Source organism: Bos indicus x Bos taurus, chromosome 7, assembly GCF_003369695.1.
Source record: "Bos indicus x Bos taurus breed Angus x Brahman F1 hybrid chromosome 7, Bos_hybrid_MaternalHap_v2.0, whole genome shotgun sequence".
In the NCBI taxonomy this organism is placed as follows: domain Eukaryota; kingdom Metazoa; phylum Chordata; class Mammalia; order Artiodactyla; family Bovidae; genus Bos; species Bos indicus x Bos taurus.
In genome coordinates this window covers 66,339,829-66,352,756 of record NC_040082.1, presented here as the reverse complement: position 1 = coordinate 66,352,756, position 12,928 = coordinate 66,339,829, and the positions used below count along the sequence as shown (strand labels likewise).

General features: G+C 44.7%; 3 protein-coding genes across 4 annotated transcripts; 2 read left to right on the top strand and 1 right to left on the bottom strand.

Annotated features, from left to right (window-relative positions):
* Window positions 1-722: 722 nt before the first annotated feature.
* GDF9 (growth differentiation factor 9) lies at window positions 723-5,750 on the bottom strand. 2 transcript variants are annotated; one of them, XM_027546514.1, is made up of 2 exons: window positions 4,789-5,750; window positions 723-2,269 (listed from the first exon to the last, which is right to left on the bottom strand). In XM_027546514.1, exons 1-2 carry the CDS (start codon window positions 4,862-4,864, stop codon window positions 1,305-1,307), a joined length of 1,041 nt encoding a protein of 346 aa, XP_027402315.1. In that variant the 5' UTR covers window positions 4,865-5,750; the 3' UTR covers window positions 723-1,304. The 2 variants fall into 2 exon arrangements, with proteins under 2 accessions (XP_027402315.1, XP_027402314.1); XM_027546513.1 differs by lacking the exon at window positions 4,789-5,750 and adding an exon at window positions 3,421-4,112 and having other exon boundaries at window positions 912-2,269.
* Window positions 5,751-5,780: 30 nt separating this feature from the next.
* On the top strand, window positions 5,781-7,056 carry LOC113895381 (cytochrome b-c1 complex subunit 8). Its single transcript, XM_027546515.1, has 3 exons — window positions 5,781-5,891; window positions 6,047-6,214; window positions 6,851-7,056. The coding sequence occupies exons 2-3, from the start codon at window positions 6,061-6,063 to the stop codon at window positions 6,943-6,945; spliced, it is 249 nt and encodes an 82-aa protein (XP_027402316.1). The 5' UTR covers window positions 5,781-5,891; window positions 6,047-6,060; the 3' UTR covers window positions 6,946-7,056.
* Window positions 7,057-11,843: 4,787 nt separating this feature from the next.
* LEAP2 (liver enriched antimicrobial peptide 2) lies at window positions 11,844-12,928 on the top strand. The gene is made up of 3 exons (XM_027546516.1): window positions 11,844-11,954; window positions 12,177-12,316; window positions 12,638-12,928. The coding sequence occupies exons 1-3, from the start codon at window positions 11,898-11,900 to the stop codon at window positions 12,672-12,674; spliced, it is 234 nt and encodes a 77-aa protein (XP_027402317.1). The 5' UTR covers window positions 11,844-11,897; the 3' UTR covers window positions 12,675-12,928.

Below are 12,928 nucleotides of genomic sequence, written 5' to 3'. Positions count from 1 at the left end.
TCAACACAATCTCTATCAAAATCCCAGCTGACTTCCTTAGACACTAGGCACCAAGCAAAGATCATTTACAAGAATGAGAAGTACTTGCATCTTGGAGGTACTTTTGATTTGTAGATGAGGGTTTTACAAACTCGGAAACAGAAATCACTGCTCAACCCTGGATTCCCCGTCTCCAGGTCTCTTTCAAGGTAAATTTACTGAAAACCCACATAAAAGCCCTCATATACAAACAAGGCCTGGTCTGTAATATAACCTAGTCACTGCCAGCTTAATTTAGTGCTAACAGTGCTAAATTCACCTGGAAAAAACCTGCAGGGGTGGAGTGATGGGAGCTGAGGGAAAGCAGCAAAACCAAACTAAGAAAAAAAAATGCTTCTTGACTGCCTTCCAAAGGTTCAGAGTTTTAAATATACAGAGGAGAAAATACGTTTAAAAATCTTAAACTCTGCAATTTCTTGGGAAAATTTGCAAGGCTGTTTCCTTTAAATAAAGCCATCTAAGGCACACAGTTAGTACCAATTACTAACCCAACAGAAATGGGTTATAGTGTATGTTGTTTAGTTGCTAAGTCGTGCCTGACTCTTTTGTGACCCCATGGACTATATAGCCTGCCAGGTTTCTCCGTCCGTTTCTTGGTTTGCCAGGCAAGAACACTGGATGGGTTGCCATCTCCTTCTCCAGTGCTACATCTACTGCATTGGCAGGCAGATTCTTTACCACTGAGCCACCAGGGAAGCCCAATATATTGTATACTCTCTAGTCTAATTTAGGTAGAGAGTTAGTCTCTCTAACTCTGAAAAAGGGATAGTAAGTTAAGTTGAGTAAAGACTAGCTTTTAGACACACTCCCTCTCCCTCTCAAATGACCATTTAAAAGCAAATCTTTAATTAAAACCGCACACAGAAAATTTATGCCACTCACAGGAATTTATTCCTCCATTAAATAAGACTATGAATTGTCTAGAACTGCAATTCCACCCAAGATTTATGCTAATTGTTTTTTAATTTTCTTACATCAAAAAGAAGACTCCTATAAAAAGAAAAAAGAATTACTTGGGAAAAAATTTAAAGTTCTCCAAAAGAAATACATTTCATTTAAACATTTGGCCATGAGGAAGGCAGCTGTTCCCTTTACATTGATAGATGCCACAGAATACGCTAATCTATACAGGCTCCTCCTTACACAACACACACTGTAGTACAGTTAGAGATTTGACACATGAAACTTCCTCCCAAAGGCATAGACAGGTGCACGGCATTTACACTGGCCAGGACACTCACGGTTTTACTTGACAGGAGTCTGTGTTAACGACAGGTACACTTAGTGGCTATCATATCTTCATATTCTTTATAAGCAATTGAGCCATCAGGCTCGATGGCCAAAACACTCAAAGGACTATACTTGGCAGGTACACAGGATGGTCTTGGCACTGAGGAGTCAAGTTTCTCATGGATGATGTTCATCACCATGGTGTGAACTGGAGAGCCATACCGATGTCCGACCGCCCTGGGACAGTCCCCTTTACAGTATCGAGGGTTGTATTTGTGTGGGGCCACAATCCAGTTGTCCCACTTCAGTTGACTAAAGCTAAGTCTAAAGTCATGGAGCTCACATTCATTCTGGGGAAAAAGAAACTGTTTGAAGTATTCACTCAGATTGAATGAAGCTGGAACCAGAGGCTTCTTCAATTCAGAGCTGACACTCTCCTGGTCTCTCCGGTGACGGGACAATCTTACACCCTCAGCAGCTTCTTCTCCCATGGGACAGGCAGACAGCCCTCTCTTCTGGTCAGGATCCTGTGAAGGCTTCCTTTTAGGGTGGAGGGAATGCCACCTGTGAAAAGCCTGAGCACTTGTGTCGTTCAGATATAGAAGCAGTGAGGGCGCTAAGAGAAGAGTCATGTTAAACAGGCTGTCCCGTGCTGAAGGATGCTGCAGCTGGTCTTTCACACATGTAAAATTTACAGACATGTGAATATTCCTCTTGTGGGAGGCCACCAGAGGCTCAAGAGGAGCTGTCACATCAATCTCAATCCATTTGTATTTCTTTCTAAATTCAAACTGTGAGTTAAAGGTAAATGAGTATGGAGCTCTAGGGAGAGTCTTGCTAGAAAACTCTGGCTCTTTTATCACCAGGTTGCATATACATTTAACAGGAAAGGGAAAAGAAATGGAGTTGTTGAAAGTATATAGCAAGACTGACTTGAATAAATGTTCCACAACAGTAACACGATCCAGGTTAAACAGCAGATCCACTGATGGAAGGGTTCCTGAGAAGAAAAACAATCCAACAGTAATGCCATATATAACAGGAAGTCAAATCAAGGAATCAGTACCTCAGAATGTACTTCTGTCCCTTTTTTCCCCACTTTCTGAAGCCTTAAACGTCAGGGTGGGATAGGAGTTATAAAGAAAAAGCAAGTTATCTGTACCATATCTAAGTCTCAGCACTTACTGCTGGATCACCAGAAATTCAGAATAGCTTTGGTGGTGAATTAAAAGAGAGAATCATTATATGTTGAAGTTTTAGAATCTTAATAACTTGCTCCAAACAAAGAGAAAGCTAAAAAGGAAAGCAGTATTTTTCTCTTGGAAAGTCTTTAAGAGGAAAACTATCAAAAGACACTTGCCAGGCTTGTTAAGAAAACATTCTAAGTTCTTACCGGCAGAATCAATAAAGAAAAAGTACTTGTCTAAGTTAATTTGGAACACTTGAGACTGACAACAAATGGAAGCTCTAAACCCACTGTAACAAAACAGGACATCAAGGAAGGAGAAAGGGTTTAAGATAGCCACAAATGACCTGCTGGGTTAGAAGGGTTTTCTGTAAGTCATGAACTAATGAATATAATTTTTTTTTCTTTTTAAAATAGCACTGCTCCCATCTCTCTCATACACACAAGATTGTTGACTAACACATTGTCCTTGTATGGATCTACTGTTCCACATAAGGACTTAAGCTTTCCTCTCACAGAAAGTAACAAATGTGGGGAAAACATCCTGTTTATTAAAGCACACCAACAGCTGAAAGAGGTACTGTAGGTTCATGTCCAGGTCAACATTGGTAGACTAGATGTCCAGGCCAACATTGGTAGACTAGAAAGAATATGCAACAAAGTCAAAATACCTTTTTTCCAGTCCTGATTTTGTGACCCTGGACAAGATGCTAACCTCCAGCAGCACTCTACCCAGGCTTTAGTCCCATTAAATCTCTTCTAGCAAGAGATTTAGCCTACATCAACCCATGAGGGCATTAGGAAAAAACATTAAGATCAAGTACGAGGTTTGTTTGGATTTGGATATTGAGTACCAAGCAAAGTAAAATGAAAGTCAAGGAGCAAGGGCCAACTCCTTTATGTAACTGAAATGCAAAAGATCTTTCTTCTTCCCTCCACCCATTAACCAATCTGCTCCCACACACCTGCTGCCTGGTCCCCAGGAGCCTGCTTGTGCTGAGCACAGGGGGTGAAGAGCCGAACAGTGTTGTAGAGGTGGCTTCTGTTGGATTTAGGGGTCCCCTCCTTGGTAGCATATGCTTTATAGAGCCTCTTCATGTAGCTCAAAGCTCTGTCATCTGGCTGAAGCCTGGGGGGTTCCCTGTGCCCATCATACAGAACGTTTAAGAGAGGGGAAAGGAGACCAGGTCTGTGTCTCCCATCTAGATGCTTCAGCAAGGACCAAGTCTCAGCCTCAGATTCCAACGCAGTCCTAGCTACAATCTGAGCTTCTCCCCTAGAAGGCTGAGAATCAAGGCTAATAGGAAAACAGAGCCAGGCAAAGCAGCAAAACCAAAGGAAGAATTTGTTGGGAAGCGCCATGGCTTGGAAGAATTAGCAAGGAACACATTTCCCCATACCAGTCTTCTTCCTAAAAACCAGGAAGAGCCTTGGTTGGTCTCTTAAATAAACTTTAGGTGTGTGGGTGGGCTAGGTTCACTTCTGTAATCAGACCTTAAGGATGCTTAGCTGAGGATAATTTTTATCAGCTGACAACACCCTATTCATCCAGTTTGTCCTAATTAGATACAGATTTACTTGGTCATATAGTTTTCCTTTTCCTTTCCCCTGCATTTATTTAAAATCTCTTAAGTTAATGGACTAGCTATGTAGCTGAAAGGCTAAGAGAAAGTGAGGAGTGATTAAAAAAAAAAAAAAAAAAGCCGCCCATTTCTTGAGAGAGATTAAGATTCTTAAAATGTTCCCTAGGTGCTTGCTGAAACTTCCAAGGCATGTGGAAAAGCTAATGATTCATCATGATATCCAGATCTGTTTGTATGCAACTTATGGTATTGGGTTTACTCTTCTCCCTGCATCTGTACCACCTCTCCTACTTTCAGGTGCTTAGAATATTTGTTTACTGCATGTTGATTTGGAGGGTGAGAGAAATTCACAACTGGAATTGAGATTCCAGAGAGCAGAGAACTGTTATTTTGCCTACTTCTCTCAGCTTTGTAAGGATATGTACTTGGAATACTGCAATATGCTTTAAAAAGGAGGACATCACATTTAATCTTGACTCATTTTAAAGTATATCTTGATGCCTTTATTTGGGTCTGCACATTCATCTATGCATACTTTAATTGAAAGGTTTAAAGACGTTTTCAGGTGCTAGAAAATAAATGAAAGGTTTGCTTTTTATTAATCACTCAAATGGTGGGAGTATTTGCTAGGTATTTTTATTCTTACCTGTGTAAGTATTTATGTTCTTGCCTCTGAGCTAAGATCAGGTTAGAGATTATGTTTCAGATAAATGAGACATGGGTGCACTAAGAAGAGCTGAATATACTCACCGTGTAAGATACAGAACCAGTCTGTGCAGTACCTAGGCTGATAAAACCGAGGTATACTGGTAAATTTTAAGTTCATTGTCTGCCAAACCTCCCTGGCTCGGATCTGGCAAGGAGGGTTATAAAACACACCCAAACTGCTGAATGAGAACTTAGTCCTAGATTACACATGGCCAGCAATTCCATGAAAAAAAACATTTACAGACACGTTGCATCAAGTGGAAAAGTCAGTCAGCTGTACAGGACAGCAGTATCCTTAAGTAGAAAGCACTTTCCGAAAATGCCATCGCCTCACACGCGACGCTCCTGACTTCCTCCTGGGCAGTGGAGTAAACAGTGGGCAACGCGGCATTCGGCCCCAGGCACTCTGTCAGGGCGAAGCCGGCTGCGATGGACGTTGCCTCTTCCCTCCTACAATCACTAACAGCTGCTCATCATTTGTTGGACTATTACCTGAGGACTCTTGTGGCTAAATGGAAACATTTTAGCCAATAAAATGGAAACATTTTTATTATCTCTTGGGAAAGTCTACACCCTGCCAGTGGATTCTAATCCGGTGGCTGACAAGAGAAGTCTCAGATCCGTGTCCCTGATTCGGGTCCTGCGGTCGCTGAGGGCCTGACCATAGCCGATTCCAGTTCCAGCTTACTGGACATGACAGTACAAAAACTCGCGTTGACTGCCAGGCGGCGGCCTCAAAGACGCTTTCCACAGCGCCAGGACACCCGACCCTAGGGCAGCTCCCGAGGTTGACAGGCCCCTCGCTCTTGTACTCTTAGTCCGTCCGGTTTCGGCCGCTTCCTGAAGCTCCGAGGAAAGCCGGGAACCGAGGAGAAGATTGAGGGGATCCGGTGGGGGGCGCCCCGGGACCCCAGAACCCGCCCAGAGGCGCTTGGCCCCACCCCAGAGCAGGCACCGCCCACTTCACGTCACGCGGCGGGGGCACGTCTCTTCGGCACTGGGGGCTATGGCGCCGTCACCTGGAGTCAGTCGGCAACTAGTTCTCCCGGAAGTGACCTCACCGCCTCCTGGCGCGGCGTCCGATCCTACCGGAAGTGGTGGACGGAAGCCGGAGGGTCCTGTGGTGTGGCGGCGAGGTGACCTCGGTGTGTGAGTGGGCCGCATCGCGCGGTCTCGGGGACCCCTGGAGGGTGGGGTTGCGTTCTGGGTTGGGGGGATGAGGAGCGCCGCGGAAGGACTCGGGTTGACGGCGGCAAGTCCCGGGCTTGAGCCCAACGCTTGTCCTCTCTCCATCTTGCAGAGGCTGCGGTGACCATGGGCCGCCAGTTTGGGCATCTGACACGGGTGCGGCATGTGATCACCTACAGCTTGTCGCCCTTCGAGCAGCGCGCCTTCCCGCACTACTTCAGCAAGGGCATCCCCAACGTTCTGCGCCGAACTCGGGCGTGCATCCTTCGCGTCGCGCCGCGTGAGTGCCCTGGCCGGGCGGAGAGGCTAGACTCCCATCCACAGAGGGTATTGCGGGTCCCCTCAGTGAGCACTCTGCAGCTCGCCATAAACACGCTTTCTCTTTCAGTAGTCCTGAATGCCGTTGAACTGGTCATGTCCTCCGCATCTTACAGATAAAGGAGTTGGGTCACAGAGAAATGACTGGCTCAAGGTCACTTGTGTGACTCCAGGGTCTCCCTCTGAGGTCACCTTTACCCACTTCTTTCCTAGCAGTGAACTGTTTTGTGTTAAAGGTGCAGCAGATTGTGATGATAGTTGCACATTTTGACTTTGCTAAAACCCACAGAAGTGTACATTTCAAAATGGTTGAATGATGAAGTTTATGCTATGTGAATTTGACCTCAGTTTTTAAAGCATTTTAAAATGTGCAACAGGGGAGCGATAGGGAAGATTTGGTCACATTTTCCTGGATAAACCCCTTTCTTTTACACAGCTTAAAAATGGGTTTGTAGCATAAGCTTTTTGATCATCTGGTTTAAGAGTGATTTCTTAAGAACTAGAGACAGGAAAGCAGAATATAAGGTGAATCAGAAAACAGGACTGGGATCCATGTGTCTTGTATGTGCTCACTGCTTCCTCTCATTTATTTTTATAGCGTTCGTAGCGTTTTATCTTGTCTACACATGGGGAACGCAGGAGTTTGAGAAATCGAAGAGGAAGAATCCAGCTGCCTATGAAAATGACAGATAAGCAGCTCATCTGGATAATGGTTCCTTGTCTCTGAAAGACCCTTCTCTGGGAGAGGAGTGTATATTGTAGTGTCTTGAAGACACAATAAACTTATGGGCTTCACTGTTGTGATTTTGTGTGTTGTGTAAGCAGAGTCTTTGGATGTGACTGCCAGTTTTCAAGTTCATAAACTCCCCTCCCCAGCATGATTGCTGAACCATTTTGGCTAGTCTGAGTTTGGGAAGGAGTGTGGCTCACCCCTTGTTCTGTAATCTACAAGACTGTAGCTGCAACTGAACAGTTGTGGGTGGCATCAACTGTAGGGAATGTTAACTCCCTGCCCACTGCTTCCATATTGACAATAAAATCTAGTAATTACTGTGTCAGGTATTTTTAGCCCTTTATGCAAATAATGTCTTTTAAACCTCACAGCTACCTTTGGTGGTTTTTTCCTTCACAAGTAGCTTTGAAGTATCACCATTACACTCATTCTGCAGATGACACAGGCAGACAGGTTAAGTAATTTGCCCCAAATTATACAACTAGTGAATGGTAGAATCTGGCACTGAAGTTTCTGTTCTTAAAGCTATGCTCTTCTACATGATAGCTATCAAAGGAAGAGATGAGGTGACTCCTTTGCCTCTAGAACTGAGGTCAGCAAACTGGCTACGTTTGTACCAGGTTGCTGAAAGTGCTTTTTAGCCATGTATGACCCATAAAACCTAAAGTATTTACTCTGACCCTTTATGGAAAATGTTCACCCCTGTCTTAGAGCCTTTGAATTATCTTTCTAGTGGAAAAATTACCCTTTTCCCTTCACCTAGGAGATGGTGGGGGTAGGTGTTGGCAGTTTATGCTTCTGGTTCCCTACTCCATTTCTAGAAACTTCCTCTCTTCTAAGGAGCTGTCCTGGTCCAGAGCAGCAGTTCCACAGGGTAGGTCAGCTTCTGGCTCAGGCTGTGTCTTTCCTTCTTATTCTATTATTCCTGCCTTTCATGAACCAAACCTACCTCAAAAATCTATAAGGTATCAGGAGATTGCATTGATTGTGAGCCAGGATAAGGAGGTACAGCTGAGACTAATAGACCTGGGGCCCATATCCTTTTAACTTGCTTCCCTAATGTGTGGTAAAGGCAAGAAACCCTCATTCTTGAGCTATGAACTGCTTACCCATAAAATAGGTATATTAAGACAAAGCCACAGGGCTGAAGTAACTGAAATGTAAGAGTCTGGTGAGGTAGCGCAGGCCTGACAGAAGTGTGTGATGAAAACCAGCCTCACCAAACTAATTTTCCTGTTTGGCTTGTCCAAGTTTATTCCCAGGGCTCACTGCCTGATATGCAACATATTTGGGTCATAGTCTCCTTTGAGAATCTGATGAAAGCTGTGAACTTAAGGTGTAAATACACCCATTCTTAATCTTGCATAGTCTGAACAGGTTCATGGGCCAGGGAGGATCGACTACTTCCTTGACAGGCCATTGATCTCTGTTTCTTTTTTCCCTCCAGTTTTAGCCCCAAGCTTCCTAGGTGGCATGGCCACCCTTGTCCCATCTTTGCTTCATTTTAGACTTCTATTTCTGGTTCTTTTGAGTGCTTTGGAGATTCCAGCCCCAAATCAAACAACCCTTTCTTAGCCTAGACTAGGTTCTGAGCCTTTTGGTCTGAAATCTTTTATCCCAGTAGTGCTCTACTGAGAAGACTGTCCTAGAAGTCTTTCCATGCACTCAGCTTCTACTTCCAGATAAAATTGTTAAGCACTGCTTTAAGCCTGTCCCTCACTAAAGGACCTCCCTCCCTGTGTTTGGTGACTCAGAGTTCTGTGTAGTAGGGTCCTGGAGGGTGGGGGTAGTGGTAGTAGTGAGTGGTGTGGAGTATGAATTACAGCTCAGTACACCTGTACATGACTGGGATCTGGGATCATTTTATGGACTATTCTATCTGTAGAAATTCATAAAGAAACTGAAAATGGGTGGTCTCTTAAGAGGGACCACTGTTGTGGGCCTCTATAGAGGATCCACTTGGAACCACCAGCCCAGGTGTGGCTCCTTCACCTGCTGCTGGGGCACAATCACTTTTTCATTTAGCTCTCCTTTTCCCCAGCAATGCTCCTGCTCCCAGAAAGGCATTTATCTCTGGTCTGCATAATGCTGTGAAGGGGACACTTCCATCAGCCAACACGTTGCCAGAGATGCAGGCCCAGAAGTCAATGCCAGTTCTAGCCAGCAACTGAGCAAATATACTCTATTTGTTGAAGTTTTACCCGGAAAAGTTTTTCCATTTCAGTCTTTCATTTTTCATTAGGCATGTCCTACTTAGGGACAGCAAAAAATTTCCAATTACTGTCAAGCCCTTCATGATCTTCCCTCCACCTGGAATGTGTTTCAAACAGCTGTTCATGTAGCTACCCGTTCGGTCTCACATTTCATCCTAGGCACTTAACTTCAGAAACAGAAAATCCCTCGGAGTTGTATTCAGAGTTACCAAGCTGTAAGCTATCAACCGTGTGTGTCTCTTTCTTCTTGTAAATTAATCATTTGAAAACCCACATGTCAGTGCCTGGGAGGCCTCACAGAGGTGCTCCCATCCATCTCATTGACACAAGAGACTAAAGCCCAAAGAGGGGCAGGGCTGGCTTCTGGTCAGCTAACCTATGTAGGTCCCTGGCTTCTGCTTTCCAGCCAAGCATTTCTTCTTCTTATGGCTGCTTAGACCTTTCTGCTGGAGAAAGGAACATGCACTCTTATGTTGATTCATTCAGCAAAATACTTGATTGTACAGAGCCCCTGCACTTTTAAAATGTTTATGTTTTAATTTCAGGAATAGGCCTTCACAGCTACTCAAGGGATGTGGGATGGCCATGCCCACATCTGGACAATTCTGTCACTTCAGCTGAATGCTGTCTGGATGCCACTTTGCTTTTAATAAAGTTTGACTTTAAATAAAACAACTACCGGGTTAGTGTAGACACATATTGAAATACTCTCCCTCACAGTGATTCCTCCATGGGCAGTAACTAATGGATCTTTTCTTTTGGGAGGAGGGATAGCATACAAGATAGAGGCTTGGGCCACAAAGGCTTCTGCAGTGTTGTCACACCCATGATGATGAATAGCCAGTCCTTTATTCCCCCTACAAAGAGGGGCCCCAAAGCCCCAGGCCTTTCCCTTGGCTGTGGTATTGGCTTTGTAAGTTACAGGCTACTTTGATTTTGCCTTAAGTACAGGATGGCAGAAATGGAGGACTGGGAGAAAGCGTCCATCTTGGGAATAAGCCCTTTCCACATCCCACTTGGCACATCACTGTAGGCTTGTTAAGGGGAGGTTGGCCCTCAGCCCACAGACCCAACTGGCTCTAGGCTATCACGTTGTTCAGGCTTTTGCTTATTTCATCAGATTTCTGTTCTTACCCAATGTTCACTAGGTCACCTCACAGCCTCTTCTCCATCCCACAGAAGTTCCTAGTTAAGCCCCTACTTGAGGTCATTCTGTATCGAAGCTCAGAAGTAAAGGGAAGGAACAGCTAATTAGTCTCAAACTTGCAGGATTGGTTGGGTGAGTTTGGCATAGGTCTGCTTCTCCATGCTCCTTAAGTGCAAGCGATGGTGTCTGTCTCCAGGCCTGGCCTGGTCCTGAAAGGACTGGGAACAGGCAGATGGATGATCTGTGGTCCTACCCTACCCAACCCCAGCCCTGAGGTCTACCACACTCCCTTTTACTTCCTTGGCAAGAGGATTGGTGACTGTCCTGTAGTACCTTCAGCTGTGCCACATCTCCACCACTTTTTCTTGGGGAACAGGCACACCTGCCATATCCAACCTGTGAAGATGAGAAGGGATTAGGGAAGAGGTATCAGCCAAATGTTCAGGGAGACACAAGGCAGAAAATAAAAATCTTGTTGCCTTTCTTGGCTTTTTCTTCCAGATCAAAGGAAGATCTGAAGTCCTATATATCTCCTTTTTCACAGAATTCAAATTCACACCTTTCTCTACAAACTTATTAAAATATCTGTCACTTAATGAGTACCCATAATTACTCATGGTTTAGGGACTTGCAGTGGTTCCTACTTAAGGTGACAGATGTTTTGGGCTTTGGAGAGTTCTCAGCCCTATGCCTGCTTCCCTGAAGTTGATGGATGTGCTCTGTAAAAGGCTCAGTCATGTACTGGCAGGAAAGCTAGTAATTCAAGGTTTGCAATATCTGTCACCACTGTCAAGCTTTCACTGACTTAGGAGGCCCTGCTATTTCCTCAAATTTTAAAGAAGGAAACAAAGTCAACCAATACTTATTTGCCCATGATTGAAACATGTCAGTCCTGATTGCCCTTCTCCTGGGAGATAGCAGGTAGGTCGGACTTTGAATTTTCTGCTGCTGGGTTTCCATTTTCTAGACAAACGATGTGGAACAAATAATTAGGGAGACAGTTAATCTATACAAACAAGGATCTGGGGCACTGTAGGCAAGTCTGGCTGAAGCATCCTCCCACATACATCTTTCCACAGAAGGGAGATAAGGGCCATATCCAATTGCCGGTAACAAGACATCAGTGCTTCTTTCCTAAATAAGCTGAAAGGACTCAGCACTGTTTCTAAAGAACTCATTAGGAGAATTCTATTTTGATTAGTGATTTCACTGAGCTATTTTGGAATGAAAATGTGGCCAGGTGCCTGGTCTCCCTCAATGGCTTCACGTGGCTTTTCAAAGGGGAGGAGGTAGTGCTGACTTTTGGTAAAATGGGTGAAAAAGTCCGAGCCAGCAACACAATCAAAGTCCAGATGAGGGATCAGTAAATACGTGCCTGAGAGGCAGGCCTTGAACACATTCCTCTCTGGTAGACATTAACTTATTAAACTGACCTTGACTGCAAATATAAACTTTGCCCCCATCTTACCTGGCAACCAAAAAAGAGGTGGGTCTGTCTATAAAAAGAAGTGGGTACTGTGCCCAGCCCTTCAGGCTTCTGGATCCTATCAAGATGTGGCACCTCAAACTCTTTGCAGTACTCATGATCTGCCTGTTGCTGTTAGCCCAGGTAAGGGCAGGATATGTATGTGGGTGTGTGGGGATGGTAGGGGTGGAGGGGGAACTGTAGGCAGAACTTGAGAGCCAGACTCAGTCCTGAGGAATGGACCCCTCTGCTCTGAGTCTACAGCATCTGGGGGTGAGGGTGGGTGGGGTGATGATCATTATTCTAAGATAAATAGTAAGGTTTCAACTCTTCTACACCTGAGGTGGCTATGTCTTCGCCCTACAGGTAGATGGCTCTCCAATACCACAACAGAGTTCAGCAAAGAGAAGGCCGAGGAGAATGACCCCATTTTGGAGAGCGGTTTCCCTCAGGCCCATTGGAGCCTCCTGTCGGGATGATTCTGAATGTATCACGAGGCTATGCAGGTACTCCACAAACCTGTGAGCAGGGCTGGCTGGACCCAAGAGGCCTGGGAAGCTGGACAGAGGAGAGATCAGCACATACAGACCTAATAATGAAACTGGGGTGGAGGACTGCCTGGGCTAACGATAGGGGCTCCATGGAGGACAGTCCCTCAAAAGTTAAGAGCCAAGAACAGCTCCAAACAGGTACCCTGATAGAGTGATACCTTTCCTTTTTTTGCTCTACTCTGAGACTGGATATCAAGCACAGGAAGGAAATGCAGCAGAGGTGGCTCTGGGGACTGCTAGACCTTTGTCTTAAAAATCACCTTTCTTTTCCCTTAGAAAAAGACGCTGCTCCCTAAGTGTGGCCCAGGAATGATGTACACACCAGGGGAAAAAGAGGACAGCACTTACCTACAACAATGCTCCGTTCTATGGAATATTGATTAACTGCATTTGGCTGGAGACACTTAAGTAAAGCAATCTTGTTTTTAAATGTTTGAAGACAGATATACGCTTTAAATTGGACTCCGTTTCTTCTTATAATGTTGATATGTAGATAAGCATAACTAAACTTGTTAACTTAAAAGAGTTTATTTTTCTATGGATACTATTAAATGTCTCAAACTGAAA

What these genes read in the sequence shown, in the direction of transcription:
- GDF9 (XM_027546513.1), bottom strand. Translation starts at nt 3,817, where the DNA reads ATGGCGCTTCCCAACAAATTCTTCCTTTGGTTTTGCTGCTTTGCCTGG. An exon ending in TCCTGGGGACCAGGCAGCAG is followed by an intron (nt 2,270 to 3,420) that starts GTGTGTGGGAGC and finishes TTTTCTTCTCAG; the next exon opens with GAACCCTTCCATCAGTGGAT.
- LOC113895381 (XM_027546515.1), top strand. Translation starts at nt 6,061, where the DNA reads ATGGGCCGCCAGTTTGGGCATCTGACACGGGTGCGGCATGTGATCACC. An exon ending in CATCCTTCGCGTCGCGCCGC is followed by an intron (nt 6,215 to 6,850) that starts GTGAGTGCCCTG and finishes TTATTTTTATAG; the next exon opens with CGTTCGTAGCGTTTTATCTT.
- LEAP2 (XM_027546516.1), top strand. Translation starts at nt 11,898, where the DNA reads ATGTGGCACCTCAAACTCTTTGCAGTACTCATGATCTGCCTGTTGCTG. An exon ending in GCCTGTTGCTGTTAGCCCAG is followed by an intron (nt 11,955 to 12,176) that starts GTAAGGGCAGGA and finishes TTCGCCCTACAG; the next exon opens with GTAGATGGCTCTCCAATACC. An exon ending in TGTATCACGAGGCTATGCAG is followed by an intron (nt 12,317 to 12,637) that starts GTACTCCACAAA and finishes CTTTTCCCTTAG; the next exon opens with AAAAAGACGCTGCTCCCTAA.